A 15,031-nucleotide genomic window follows, 5' to 3' on the forward strand; every position below is an offset into this window, starting at 1 on the left:
GAAGGTTGGGCAATCCTACTTCCGTAGTGATACTGCCTCGGAAACCCAAGGAGGGGTCGCTATGAGTCGGGGCCGACTCGACGGCACATAACAACAACAATATTAAGAAAAGAAATTGAATTAATACTTGAAATCCTTTCCTCAGAGAAGAGGTCAGTCCCACATGACTTCACTTATTAATTTTGTCAAATGTTTAATGAAGAAATAATGCCTATCCTGTCCTAAACAATCTCTTTCAGAGCATAGAGGAAAAGTAACACTTCCCAATTAATTTTATGAGACCAGTATTGGCCAGATAGCAAAATCAGAGACATCTAAGAAAAGGAAACTGCAGAGCAATTTCCTTCAAGAATAAAGGCACAAAAATCCTTAACAAATCATTAACATTAAATCCAGCAATAAAATGTATAGTACACCATAACCCTGTGAAGTTTATTTCAGGAATGAAAGATTTGTTTAACTCCCAGTTATCAATGAACAACAGATATATTCTGAATCCAGACATGTCTCAGCATCAGTAGCACTACAGCCTTGCTTGAGCTGCCACCATCTTGCTCTTGAATCATTGTCATGTCTTCTTCCCGCTTTGCCTCCTAAATTTGTTCTCAACACACCATCCAAAGTGATCCTTTCTAAGCCGAGAGGGAGGAGCGCTGGGCCCTGTTGTCCTCTTTCCTCTGATTGGTCCATTTCTCCCTGTGACAATTTTCTTTCTTCCTCAGGAAAGGAAAAAAGATGTACTGGATACAGCTGTCTTCTTAGTTATTTTTTTCCCTTTAGATTTCCTTTTACATATGAACCTCAGTGGTTTGTCAGCTCACATGTATGGCTTCTGGGGGTGGGGCCGGTTTAGGAATGAGCTGGTTTATGCCTCTTCTCTCTGTTTCCAACTGCTTTGTTTCCTTGATGACTGTTTTCCAAAGTATAGCAAATTATGTTATGCTCTTTTCCTTGTTTGGGTGTTGTGGCTAAATTTTCTCTTCTTCTTTTGTTGGTTTCTGTGCAAGACAGATTCTGAAATGCATTTTGCTTGCCTTTTTTTAACTCAAAAAACACTCGGTTGCTTATTTGCCTTACAATTTTAAAAATTGGCATAGTGTTGGCTTTGTTCTGTATACACAAGTTTGTAAACTAATTATATTAATACATTTGTTTATTATCATATATATGTGTACATACGTGTGTGTATATATATCTTTTTCCTTAAGTATGTTGTTAACTTCTTGAAGACAAGGAGCCATTATGTTCTTGTTGTTTCTCACACTGTGTATCAAAGGATGTTATGTTTAGCACCTGTTATGTGTATGTTTCTAAATTGATTGGAATTAAGATGTATAATGATTTGGGCCTAGACACACTGTTCTGATAATAGGCAAGGAAAAGAAATAATAAGTTGGGTTTATTTGTTACTGAGATTCTTTTCTTCCCGTTGTTCCTAATACAGGTCCATCAAGAGAGTGTACACATGATTGAAGTCACCAGTAACTTGATTAATGAAACGCTAGCAAATCACCCGGAGTGGGCAAAGTAAGAATGTTGTTTTGAACAAAAATAAAATAAAATTCTAAGCACCACTGCTTTCGCATTCTACTTTTTTTAAATTTTACAAAATGTCTTTTTTTCTTTTTTCTGGTTGAAGACTATCCCTTTCATAAGCATCATTCCTTTCTGGTCAGTGTGCTTGACTTTTCTCTTTGTGGCTGTCTTTCTCTCTCACACACACACAAAAGCAAATGTTCTATTCTGATTTACTGTAAAAATGACTACAAGTACATCAAGCTGCTGTGAATTGCTATTGCACATGTGGCTTGACTCACTATTACTATTACTAGCTATGTGACTGCTTTCCATATACCAGCTCTATAGTGTGTTTCATTCGGGACTCAGGAAGATGACAAATTACTGGCCTTTTGGCATTGCTCTTGATGAGTTGAAATCAGAACTGATATATCTGAGAATGTCACAATATCTCTAGTATTCAATATCATAAGGAATAATTTAGAGGATATATGAAAATATTTTCTCTTCTGAAAGCATTCCCAAACCAAACCAAACTCACTGCCATCAAGTCAGATCCAACTCATAGCGACCCCTCCTTGGGTTTCTGAGGTGGTATCACTACAGAAGTAGATTGCCCAACCTTCCTTCAGAGGAGTAGCTGGTGTGTTTGAATCACCAGCTTTCTGGTTAGCAGTCAAATGCCTTAGGCACTACGGCATTAGGTATATGTAAATGATAGCTGATGAAAGCATATTATGTAGCCTGGTTGGTGCAGTGGTTATGTGCTTGGCTGCTAGCAAGAAGGTCAGCAGTTCAAACCCACCAGCTGTTCCAGGGAAGAAAGATGTGGCTGTAAAGATTACAGCCTTGGAAACTGTAGGAGGAAGTTCTTCTCTGTCCTGTGGGGTTGTTAAGAGTTGGAATTGACTTGAGGGCAGTGGGCTTTTTTAAATGTAGCCTGCTTAGTTACCAGGAAAATAGGATTATTCTCACTACACCAGGAGTAAAGCTTGTGGGCTGCATTCCATGCATAGTTGGAACTTTGCTCAGGGGCTCCTCACATCTGGATAAGTAAGTGAAAATAATTATTCACCCTCTTAATTTTCTATTTTCTTCCTCAGTTCATAATTTCCTTAGATCAGTGATTCTTAAACTAGCATTCATCACAGTAACTTGCAGGACTTGTTAAGGTGTAGATTGCTGGGCTCTCGGCCTCAAGGTTTCACTCAGTTGGCTAGGTTAGGGGCAAGAATTTGCATTTCTAACAGATTTCCAAGTAATTCTGATGTAGTCGGTCCGTGGCTCTCAATTTGAGAACACCTGCCCCAAGTGCTTACACCCTTAGTAAAGAATGAAAGGGAGCCTAGGCACTGTGGGCAGAGAAACCAGGCGGAGCAGATGAAAGGGAGGGTTGAAAGGAAAGTGGGGCTAGAAGCTGTTAGAATTAGGCCAGTTGACCTGCACGTCTGGCTACGATTCATTTGGGTGTGTGTTTTGATGTCTGATCAATAATTTGTTATGGATTGCTTAAGTACATCAAGTTCAAAGAGTTACTGGTGCAGTACATTAAAAATGTACCTTTCCCCCTTTCTGTTTATTTTAAATCAGTTGGCTTCCTGAGGCTCAAGTGGTGCAGAGGGCCCTCAATTCTGCGGCCAACAATGTGTATCAGTATGGACGGGAATGGATAACACACAAGGTAAAGGAGGAGCCTCTTTTGTCTTTCTCTTGGCAGGGCCTTCATTGGTGGTGACTTTTTACTTTGATAAACATAATGGACGTTTTGTATAGAATAGCTTTCACATTTATAATAGTTTTAAGTCTACAGGTTAATAAGCAGCATATTAAAATGAAATTACAGCTTTTGGATAATCATGTGACTTTTACTAGGAGACAGATCAGCCTGAGAGGTTGATGGTTTACTTCTTTTTCAAGATGGGTCTGATTCAATTATTTGTGCTTTAGTGATTCTTCTGATAGTAGCAAGTAAGTTCATTAGATGCCATGCTCTCTGGTCCAGTCTTGTGACATGCATTATGTATTTGTTGAATAAGTGAAAGATAGGCAAGTTGATGTGGACCTCAGAACTGTCATGGAAGGAAGTCCCAGCCATTGTAGAGGGCTTTAAGTCTTCCATGAAGATATTGGCTAACTTACTCGGCTGAAAGCGTGGAATTTAATTCTTGATTTATCTATCTAGAGAAATTTTTATTGTGGAATTTTTACCTTTTTGGGGAGAGGACTAAGTATGGGAATTTTGGGTAGATGGAGAAGTGTGCCTTAGATTTGAAGGAAGCAGATTTTAAATTCTTCAGAGTAAAGGTAGGAAGAGATTCATATTTGTGCCCATTCCAAAGAAAGGTGATCCCACAGAATGTGGAAATTATAAAACAATATCATTAATATCGCACACAAGTAAGATCTTACTGAAGATAATTCAGAAACGTTTGCAGCAGTATATTGACAGAGAACTTCCAGAGGTTCAAGCCGGATTCAGAAGAGGACGTGGAACAAGGGATATCATAGCTGTTGTCAGATGGATCTTGGCTCAAGGCAAAGAACCAGAAAGATGTTTACTTGTGTTTTATTGACTATGCAAAGGCATTTGATTGTGTGGATCATGACAAATTATGGATAACATTGAGAAGAATGGTAATTCCCGAGCACTTGATTGTCCTCATGAGGAATCTGTACCTTGACCAGGAGGCTGTCATTCGAACAGAACAAGGGGACAGTACATGGTTTAAAATCAAGAAGGGAGTGCGTCAGGGTTGTATTCTTTCTCCACACTTATTCAATCTATATGCTGAGCAAATAATCCGAGAAGCTGGACTGTATGAAGAAAAACGTGGTATCAGGATTGGAGGAAGAATCATTAACAACCTGAGATATGCAGATGATACAACTTTGCTTACTGAAAGTGAGGATGACTTAAGGCACCTACTGATGAAGGTTGAAAAATACAGTCTGCAGTATGGATTACGTCTCAATATAAAGAAAACAAAAATCCTCACAACTGGACCAATGAGCAACATCACAATAAATGGAGAGAAGATCGAGGTTGTCAAGGAATTCACATTGCTTGGTTCTACAATTGATGCCAACGGAAGCAGCAGTCAGGACATTAGACGACGTGTAGCATTGGGAAAGTCAACCGTGAAGGAACTGTTTCAAGTGCTGAGGAGCAAGGATATTTCCTTGAGGACTAAAGTGCGCCTGACACAAGCCATGATATTTCCAATCACCTGGTATGCATGTGAGAGCTGGACAATGAATAAGGAAGACCGAAGAAGAGTTGATGCTTTTGAGTTGTGGTGCTGGTGAAGAATGCTGAAAGTACCATGGACTGCTAAAAGAACTAACAGATCTGTCCTGGAGGAAGTGCAGCCAGAATGCTCCTTGGAAGCAAGAATGGCCAGACTTCGTCTCACCTATTTTGGTCATGTTGTCAGAAGGGACCATTCCCTGGAGAAGGATGTCATGCTTGGTAGGGTGGAGGGTCGACGAAGGAGGGGGAGGCCTTCAAGCAAATGGATTGATATGGTGGCTGCAATGATAGGCTCAAGTATAGCAGGGATTGTGGGGCTGGCGCGGGATCAGGCAGTGTTTCGTTCTGCTGTGCGTGGGGTCGCTGTGAGTCGGAAACGACTCGACGGCACTTAACAACAACAACAAAGGTAAGTAAGTAAGGAGACTTTTGCCTGAGATTCTAAAAGGAGAGAAAGCTAAAGAGGGAAGGGCATTGCTAACAGTAAAAATTATAAAACATAAATGATGCTGATTTAGAAGACAAAGGGATGGTATCTAAAAAGAGCCATTGAATATCCATCAGCTGATAAATGAATGGGAGGGAGAAATGTGGTATATCCAGTGATGAAATATTTAACCATAAAAGGGAGTGAAGTACTGAGATGTTGTTACAAAATGGGTGGACCTTGAAAACATGATGCCAAGTGAACAAGTCATCACAAAAACTACAGATTATGTGATTCCATAAGTGAAATGTCCAGAGGTGATGAATCTTAGAGAAAGAAAGTCGATTAGTGATGCCAGGGGCTGGGAGGATTAGGGGGAAATGAAGAGAGATCCTGATAGGTATGGGGTTTCTTTTTGGAGTGATGAAAATGTGCCAAAATTGATTATGGTGATGGCTGAATAATTGTGGGAATATGCTAAGATGGGTCAATTGTTTGATATTTTGGGTGTGTAAAGCTCTGCTGTGGGTGTTAGCACCATGGTTTTGGCAACAGTATTTTATAATATGCTGTATAATTTTGCCTGGCCCTCTTTTACTTTCATAATTACGGTTTTTAGAGTTTAGTCACTGTTGAGCTAGAGTGAGATGCCAAAGGAGATTCCAGTGTGAAATAATACATGCTTGTAGTAAAGGCTACTGTGTGGACAACCTAGACTGGATGCTGACTGACTGTCATGGTATTTGGGCTCTTCTGGTTAAAGGGGTGTCTCAGAAACTGATAAGAGAATGATAGAAAGAGCTGATAATAGGAAGTTACTAACTGACAAATTTAAAGAAATGAAGTGAATTGTTGTTGGGTGCCATTGAGTCAGTTTTGACTCAGGTGACCAGTGTGTGACAGAATGAAACACTGCCTGGTCCTGAGCCATCCTCAGGTTGTTGCTGTGCGTGAGCCCTTCTTGCAGGCAGTGTGTCATTGCATCTCATTGTGAGGCTCTTCTCTTTCTCACTGAAGTTGTTTTACCAAGTATGGTGTCCTTCTCCAGGGACTGGTCCCTCTGGAAAACACGGCCAAAGCACGAGATGAAGTCTCGTCATCCATGCTGCTAAAGAACAGTCTGCCTTCTTCCAAACACATATGTTCATTCTTCTGGCCGTCTGTGGTGTATCGATTAATCTTCCCTACGTCACAATTCAGATGCATCAGTTTTTCTTCATCTTCCTTATTCATCATCCAGTTTTCGCGTGCATATGAGGCAATTGAAAATACTATGGCTTAGGTCAGGCGCATTTCGGTCCTCTAGGCTACTTTTTTTTTTTTTTTTTTAAACACTTTCAGGAGGTTTTTACAGCAGATTTGCATGAGTACATCGTTTGATTTCTTGACTGCTGTTTCCATTGTTGTTGATTGTGGATCCAAGTAAGATGAAACCTGTGGCAACTTCAGTCTTTTCTCTGTTTGTCGTGATGCTATTGATTGGTCCATTTGTGAGGATTTTTGTTTTTCTTAAAGTTGAAGTGTAATTCATACTGAAGGCTGTAGTCTTTAATCTTCATCAATAAGTACTGCAAGTCCTCTTCACTTTCAGCAAGCAAGGTTGTGCCACAGTATATCACAGGTTGTTATGAGTCGTCTTCTAGTCTCAGTGCTGTGTTGTTCTTCACATAGTCCATCTTCTCGGATTATTTGCTCAGCATACGGATTAAATAAGTTTGTCTGTCAGTTTGTCATACTGTGGAGGTGGCTATCATGCTGGAAGCTGTGTCACTAGTATTTTAGATATGGGCAGGGTCACCCATGGTAGACAGGTTTCGGCAGAATTTCTAGACTGAGACAGATTAAGAAGAAGGACCTGGATGTGTTTATGAAAAACCTTACGAGGAGCAGCAGGTAGTCTGATGCAGTGTGGAAGGTGAGCCCCGCAAGTGGGAAGGCATTCAGAGTACACCTGATTGCCTCCTAAAGAGACCTAAAAGAATTGACCTTGATGATGCAGATGGACTAAAGCTTTGGGAACTTTGATCTGCTGATGTAGTGTGACTCAAAATGAGAAGAAATAGCTGTACATACCTAGTAATAATCAGAATGTGTAATGCATGAAGTATGAATCTGGGAAAGTTGGAAGTTGTCAAAAATGACATGGAATACATAGAGATCCACATCCTAGGCATTAGTGAGCTGAGTGGACTGATGGGCCATTTCCGATTGAGCAGTTCTGTGGTGTACTGTGCTAGGAATGACAGATGGAACAGGAATGGTGTCACATTCATTGTCGAAAAGCACATTTCAAGATCTATCCTGAAGTACAACGCTATCAATGAGAGGATAATATAGCCATATGCCTAAAAGAAAGACCAGTTAATACAACCAGTATTCAGATTTACACACCACCACTAATGCCAGAGCTGAAGAAACTGAAAATTTTTACCAACTGAAAAATATTTACCAGTCTGAAATTGATCAGACATGTACTCAAGGTTTATTGATAATTATAGGCAATTGAAATGTGAATGCTGGAAACGAAGAAAAAGCATTGGTAGTTGGAAAATATGGCCTTGGTGATAGAAAGAAGGCCAGAGATTTCAGGATAGAATTTTGTAAGACCAGCGACTTGTTCATTGCAGATACCTATTTTAGCACCATCAATGGCAACTATACACATGTACCTACCTATACACACAAATTAGACTAGGGTTAATTGTGGTTTTTGATAATTTTGGGTAATTTGGAATTAGAGGTTGTTTATTCATAGGTTATAGATGTTATAGTTTCAAGAAAGTTAGAATAGAAAGCTTTAATTCTCTGCTCATGACCTTGGGCCTGTTATGCATCCTTTCTCAATCTATTTTCTCATCAGAAGACCAAAGGAGATGAGAAAACTTCCTTTTCTGTCTAACTCTTGATGGTGGTATAAAGAGTACTTGATGTAGGTGAAAGCTGTTTGTAAAATTGTAAAATACTGTGCAGAAATAAATGGATTTTTATTATATCTACTCAGTTGTGTTTGGTTATGAATAAATCAATTAGATATAAAGGAAAACATCAGGCAGATATATTTACATCAAACATGTCAAAGAACTGGATCAGATATACCTTAGGCCTGCCCAGTGGGCAGAGGGGTGGATAGGCCACACAAGAGGAACTCCACATTGTAAACTAACATGGAAAAATACTCACTCTCCTCACTGGAGAAGAAAAGAATAAACAATAGGTTACCATTTCATATCTGTTTAATCTAAAATTTTATCAGTCCATAAGTCGTTGAGAAAATTGGTTCATTCATTCATTGTTTGTAAGTATTAATTGATATAATCCTTACAGAAGGCAGTTTAGCAATGCATAGCATTTTGTATGATTACATGTATCTTATTAGTAATAATAAGAAAAACAGGGTATAAGAATGTTCATTGCTGTGTTACTTACAACATTAAAAATTGAGAACAATATATGTCCTGTGACTGGGTAATGATTAAATACTAATATCAGAGCTCAAATGATCTATTACGAAGCCATTAAAATATAAAGACGTAGGCCAGCAGTTGGAAAAGCATGTGTTCCAAAAGGAGGCATAGAATTTCTGTCAATAGGCAGAAAGTTGCAGAGGAGAAGGGAAATGTGAACAGTTGTGTTAATGAAGTGGAACTAAAAACCATCGTCTTTTTAAAATGGGTACCCACTGCCACTGAGTCGATTCCAACACATAGCGACCCCCATGGAGTTTCCAAGATTATGAATCTTTATGGAAGCAGACTGCCTTATCTTCCTCCTATGGAGCAGCTGGTGGGTTCAGACTGTCGACCTCTTGGTTGGCAGCCACATGCCTTACCACAGTGCCACCAGAGCACCTTCAAAAATTGGTAGAAGCAATTAAATAGTGTGGAACATTTTAGTTTGATTTAGGACACATGTAAAGATTCCTGCATGTATTAATTTTACTGGATTGTTGCCTAAAATGTTAAACCAGGTTATATCTGTGTTTCTTCCAGCTTCATAAAATTTTAGGAGATAAGGTCAACAATACTGCTGTCATTGAAAAGCAAGTACTTGAACTTTGGGACAGACTGTATCACTCTTGGTTTGTAAAGGTAAGTCATGTTGGCTAAGGATTTCAGTTTTAAACTAATCGAGTCCTTTTAGTTTATAGACTCATCTACTCTATACAAAAAACCAAAAAAAAAAAAAAAAACAAATTCACTGCTGTCAAGTTGATCACAACTCATAGTGGTCCCTCCTTGGGTTTCTGAGGCAGTATTACTATGGAAGTAGATTGTCTTCTTAGGAGTAGCTGGTGGGTTTGAACCACCAGCTTTCTGGTTAGCAGTCGCATGCCTTAGGCACTATGCTACCAGAGCTCCTCATCTACCCTATAGGATTACTTTTGAAATTTTTAAAATTTCTTAAACCTTAGGTCCTTGAAGTTCAGCTTGAGTTGCTGTTTGTCTTCATGGTAGAACCTGTCAGTCCTTCTCGTGTGTCGGTATTCTGTTCTCAGCACATTATCGCTGACATGTGCTGTGACTAGTGCTATACAGCAGAAGTGAGTACAAGCCACATAAGTAGTTTTACTTTTTCTAATATTCACATTAAAGAAGTTGACACAAACATGAAATTAATTTTAATAATATATTTTACTTAGTCCTGTATGCTCAAAATATTTTCATTTCATTATGTGATCAATTGAAAAAATTCAATGAGTTAATGTTTATTTTTTCTGTACTGATTCAAAATTTGATGTCTATTTTACATTAACAGAATATCTCAGTTTTTGGACTGGCCGCATTTCAAGTGCTCAGTCGCCGCATGTGGCTAGGGGCTACTGCTTTGGACAGCACAGCTCTAGAAAAGATCTTTTCTTTTTGAGGCTATGAAAATAGATCCAAAAGTTTAGACATATGTTTTGGTTACCTGGTGCTGCTGGTATAACAGAAGTACGGCTTTAACAAACAGATGTAATTGCTCCCAGTTTAGGAGGCTGAAGTACCAGTTCGGCTCTGGGGGAAGGCTTTGGGCTTCTCTGGGCTCTGGAGGAAGGTCTTTGTCTCTTCTGAGCTCCTCCTTCTGGACGGTCTTCATGTGACTTGGCCACCGTCTTTCGTCATCTCTGCTCTCTCCCTTGCTTGTTTAATCTCTTATGTTTCAGTTGTCTCAAGGTACACCCTACACTAATCCTGTCTCATTAACAGAGCAAGAGAACCCATTCCCAGGTGGGATTTTAACCACAGATACAGAGGTTATGATTTACAACACATATTTTTGGGGATGCAATTCAATCCGTAGCAGGTATCTTTACTTTAAATCATATTTATGTGCTGCTTGTGCTTATGAATTATTATTTCATAATTTGTGATGGAAAATAATACCATTTTTCATCAAGTAGAAAAAAGGTGTTTTTGAAAGGTGACACCCACTCCTGCTTTACACTGGGTTTGGCAGGGCCTATGCTGGAGAAACAGAAAGTGGGGCAGAGTTGGTGATATTTCTCAAGAAAGAGGGTCCATATATAAACCCCTTAACTTTAGATGGAGGCAGGTGAGAGTTGGATTTTGAACTTGAATTTATTACTTAGTGACCTGTGTGGGCTTATGTACTCTTGCCCTGGCTTCAGTTGAGGGAAGAGTATAGATTATTGTGGATTTCAAAGAGAGAGTTAAAGCTAATTAGGCATCCTCTAAGTAGAATATATTTCTTGCCATTTGCTAAAACATCAAAAAATTAGGTTATTATCGACTACCTTCTGCTCGCACACAGCTCTCCCTGTCCTTGCTGTGTTTTAGCATCGTTGCGTGCTGGAGGCAGTCAGTGCCTCAGAAGCACAGGCTTGTCAGTGCTAAGCGTAGTGCTTTCTTTACCCCTTTCTCTAGGACTAATGTCTTTCTGCTATTGCATAATGGAGATTAATGTCACTCCTCCATTAGCAAAAGTCGGAGAATGAAAACACATGAAAAGATGCTCATAATTTTCCTCTGTTTCTATACTTAAACTCCTACAATCACTTCAGTTAGTCTGTCTCAATTGAATTTAGCTATCCCTGTGTCTAAGGAGCTCTGGTGGCATAGTGCCTAAGACACTTGACTGCTAACCAGAAGGCTGGCGGTTCAAACTCACCAGCCACTCCTCGGAAGGAAGATTGGGCAATCTGCTTGCATAGTGATACTGCCTCGTAAACGCAAGGAGGGGTTGCTATGAGTTGAATCTGACCCGACAGTGAATTTGGTTTTTTGGTTTTTAAGGAGCTCTGGTGGCATTGTGCCTAAGGCATTTGACCGCTAACCGGAAGCTTGGTGATTCAAACCCCCCTGCTGCTCCATAGAAGAAAGATGGGGCAGTTTACTTCCGTAAAGATTTACCAACCTCGGAAACACAGTGTGTGTGTATGTGTGCTCGTGTGTGTGCATGTGTGTGTGTGGGGGTTGCCATGAGTTGGAATTGACTTGATGGCAGTGGGGTGCCTAAGGCATTTGACTGGTAACCAGAAGGCTGGCAGTTCAAACGCACTGGCCACTCCTCGGAAGGAAGACTGGGCAATCTACTTCCGTAGTGATACCACCTTGGAAATCCAAGAAGGGCTCGCTGTGTGTTAGATCTGACTTGATGGCAGTGAGTTTTTTTTTTTTTTTCTTCCATGTCTGCCAAAATAATTCTCTTCCAAACAAAAGAGTTAGGTTTTTTCCTCTTATTCTTGATTCTTTTTCATATTTTTTTCTGACTCTGTTCTTTTTATCTTGTGAGATATTTTAAGGAGGTAAGGAAAGGAAGATAAAAGAGAAAATGAGAGACCAGTAAAAAGGCAGAGGCAAATAAACGGACAATGGAAGTAAACGCTAAGTAAACGCTGTGTTAGCGTAAGAGACTCCATGCCATTGAGTTGATTCCGACTCGGAGATCGTGGGACAGAGTAGAACTGCCCCATAGGGTTCCCAAGGCCATAAACCTTTATAGAAGCAGACTGCCCCATCTGTGTCCTGCAAAGTGAGTGGCTGGTGGGTTTGAACCTTTTGATTCACCTTTTGGTTAGAAGCAAAGTACTTTAACCTTTGTACCATGTTACTGTACTGTTGTGTGTATTGAGAAATAAAGTGTGTTCACAAGCATATTTAGGGGGCAATCATCTGAACTAGGCTCAGATATGGTACCTGGAATATAAATAGGAAATATACTATATTTCAGGTTTTTAGGTAGAGTTCTTAGTTGATTTCTTCAAATAATGCAAAATTTCTTACTTTTAAATATTCAAAGAAATGCTTAGTAGACCTAGAACAAAATAGGACATTTACACTCTTAATTCCTTAGGTTGAGGTTGAAAGTTCATGTTTGCGCTTTTTATTCTCTAGAATGTCACACATTCTGGGAGGCACAGGGGACACAGGATGCAGGTGAGCCGTCAGAACAGCTGGCTGGGAGACATCCTGGACTGGCAGGATATCGCTTCCTTCGTTCATGAGAACATTGAGACATTTCTTTCGGTAAGTAATGGTATTTATCGTTAAACTGGACTTAAAAACAGAATGTTAATTCTTAGTTTTAGTCATACACTTAGAGGTCTTTGTTGCTGTTGTTCTTATGTGCCATCGAGTCAGACCTAACTCATAGCAACCCCTCCTTGGGTTTCCGAGGCAGTATCACTATGGAAGTAGATTGCCCCATCTTTCTTCTGAGGAGTGGCTGGTGGGTTTGAACCACCAGCCTTCTGGTTAGCAGTCAAGTGCCTTAGGCACTACGCTACCAGAGCTCCCTAGAGATCTTTGTTGTTGTTGTTGTTTGCCATCGAGTTGGCCCCGACTCATAGCGACCCCTCCTTGGGTTTCCGAAGCAGTATCACTATGGAAGTAGGATTGCCCAACACAGCTCTAAATTTACAGTTTTGAGAACTCTAAATGCACTAGAAAGATGTCCACAAGCCATATGTGTCAAGTGTATCTCCCCTGGTGCCTCCTGTATAGCTGAAGACTATCCCAGAGATGCTGACTCATGATGTATGAATGCTGCTGTGGACTCTTACATAGGTATCCTAGCCCCTTAGGCTGCCCACATGTCCCTTGCTAGACCACTAGCCAGAGGGAGCTGCCTTTCTCTTAGGCAGAGCCCTTGACAGATGAAGGTATGGTTTCAGTTGCATTACAGAACAACTGGCCTTGTAAAGGCGTGCTTGTTGCCTTCCCGTCTGCACTCCCACTGTGCGTCCACTCCTCTGCTCCTTTCACAGGGAAGGCAGCAGAGAACAGCTCACAGCATTGCCAAGTTTTAACTGTTGCTTTTTATAATTTTTATGAAGGGCCCTTAGCAGGTGATTTTTCACAGATGAGAATAAGCTTGTGACTTTCATCAAATTAACAAGTTGAGCCTTGCAGTGCTAGTTTTTTTCAGTTTTAATTTTTTATCAAAGTAATACATGACCATTGCTGAGAAGTAAAAAATGCTGTTTAGTATTCTTAATAAAAATTAGAAGTGCCCTCCTACTCTGCCTGCCCAGTCCATTATTGTTCTTCAGAAATAGCTGTCCATCTTTTTGTTTTTTAAAGTTTTCTCTGGGTTTTACCTCACGAGAAGTAAAATTAAACATTAAACATCAAAAATAATGTTTCTGTTGCTCTTTCTTGTTTTTGAAGTTTTAGAGGTTATCTTTTAGCTTCCTAATATGGAAGGTGAAGTTAAAGATGGGACTTTTTTACATGGCCCTTGATATTTTCTTACCCTGCCTCGGGATAAGAAGCTCCTTTGTCCTCTACTGTCTTCTTCTCACGTAAACTCTTCCTTCATCCCATTTACCTGTATAGGTTGAAATTAAATCTAGAAATTTGTGTCCTTCAGTTCTAAGAATATTTTTATATTATGTATATTTTTAAAAATAATTTCTTTTATATTCCCTATTGCGGAGATTCACAGATGTTTTAATCTGAGAATGTCAAAGAGTTTTTGTTTACATAACTTACAATTTATCTACTGATAGTTACCCTGTTGGTACTTAAAGCTAAGAGATTTTTTAAATATTTATCAATTCATTACTGTAAAGGAAAAGAACTTTTCCAAAACAAAAAATGTCTTAGTGAGAAGAGTGGTTTTCTTTTACATTTTTGCAAATCTGTTTAATGTTTAAGCCGGTAGGCTTGCTTTATTCCAACTTACTTCATCACACAGAGTATTAAGAAGACAGTATTCTCATATTTGCTCCTGCATTCAGTCTGTTGGAATATGTTGTTTTGGTTGAAGCATGTGAAGAAAATACAGCCTCACAGTTATGTAGTTGGAAAAGAGAGGGATGTTTTAGTAGCTTTTTTAGATCGTTGTGACTATTCTTTGATAATACACCAAAACTCAACAAGTGTTATTTCTTAAAAGGTAATTCCAGTGTGGAATTTGAAACCATATCATTGAACTTTTTTTGTAACCTGTTTTCTTTAAATCCATTTATCCATCTTCCCTAAGACTTAATCTTTTATCCTTGCATGCCATTGTAATAGGCATTGATCACTGGGATTATTGTTTCACTGATTTTTGTACATCTTCTAAATTATGACACGTTTCATTACACAGTATTAAAAAAATCATGTTCTTTAATATCAGCACCTACCTCATCAGAATTTTTTTTTTAACTATTAGGAAGCTATCAAGATCATAATGATCAATACAAATTTTCTAAAATTATGATTTTTTTCTTTAAATTGTGATTTGGGTGAAGATTTACAGAGCAAATTCACTTTCCATACAGCAGTTCACCTACACTTTGTCTTATGACATTGACCACAATTCACCACAAGGCAACAGCTCCCCTCTCACTGCCTCCTGATAGTTATCTCCATACACTCCTTCCCCCTGAGCTGTCTCCCTGTGCATAA

The 15,031-nt window shown here is 39.4% G+C and overlaps 1 protein-coding gene across 1 annotated transcript in view; it reads left to right on the forward strand.

Annotated features, from left to right (window-relative positions):
- Positions 1-15,031, forward strand: part of TMEM245 (transmembrane protein 245) — a 90,023-nt gene that overhangs the window by 50,383 nt on the left and 24,609 nt on the right. Inside the window, exons 8-11 of the mRNA XM_007951944.2 lie at positions 1,445-1,527; positions 3,109-3,199; positions 9,185-9,283; positions 12,530-12,661. Of these exons, the coding sequence (XP_007950135.2) occupies positions 1,445-1,527; positions 3,109-3,199; positions 9,185-9,283; positions 12,530-12,661 (405 nt within the window). The remainder of the gene's footprint in view (positions 1-1,444; positions 1,528-3,108; positions 3,200-9,184; positions 9,284-12,529; positions 12,662-15,031) is intronic.

Source organism: Orycteropus afer, unplaced genomic scaffold (genome assembly GCF_000298275.1).
Source record: "Orycteropus afer afer isolate SDZICR_OR568_19922 unplaced genomic scaffold, OryAfe1.0 scaffold00320, whole genome shotgun sequence".
In the NCBI taxonomy this organism is placed as follows: Eukaryota; Metazoa; Chordata; class Mammalia; order Tubulidentata; family Orycteropodidae; genus Orycteropus; species Orycteropus afer.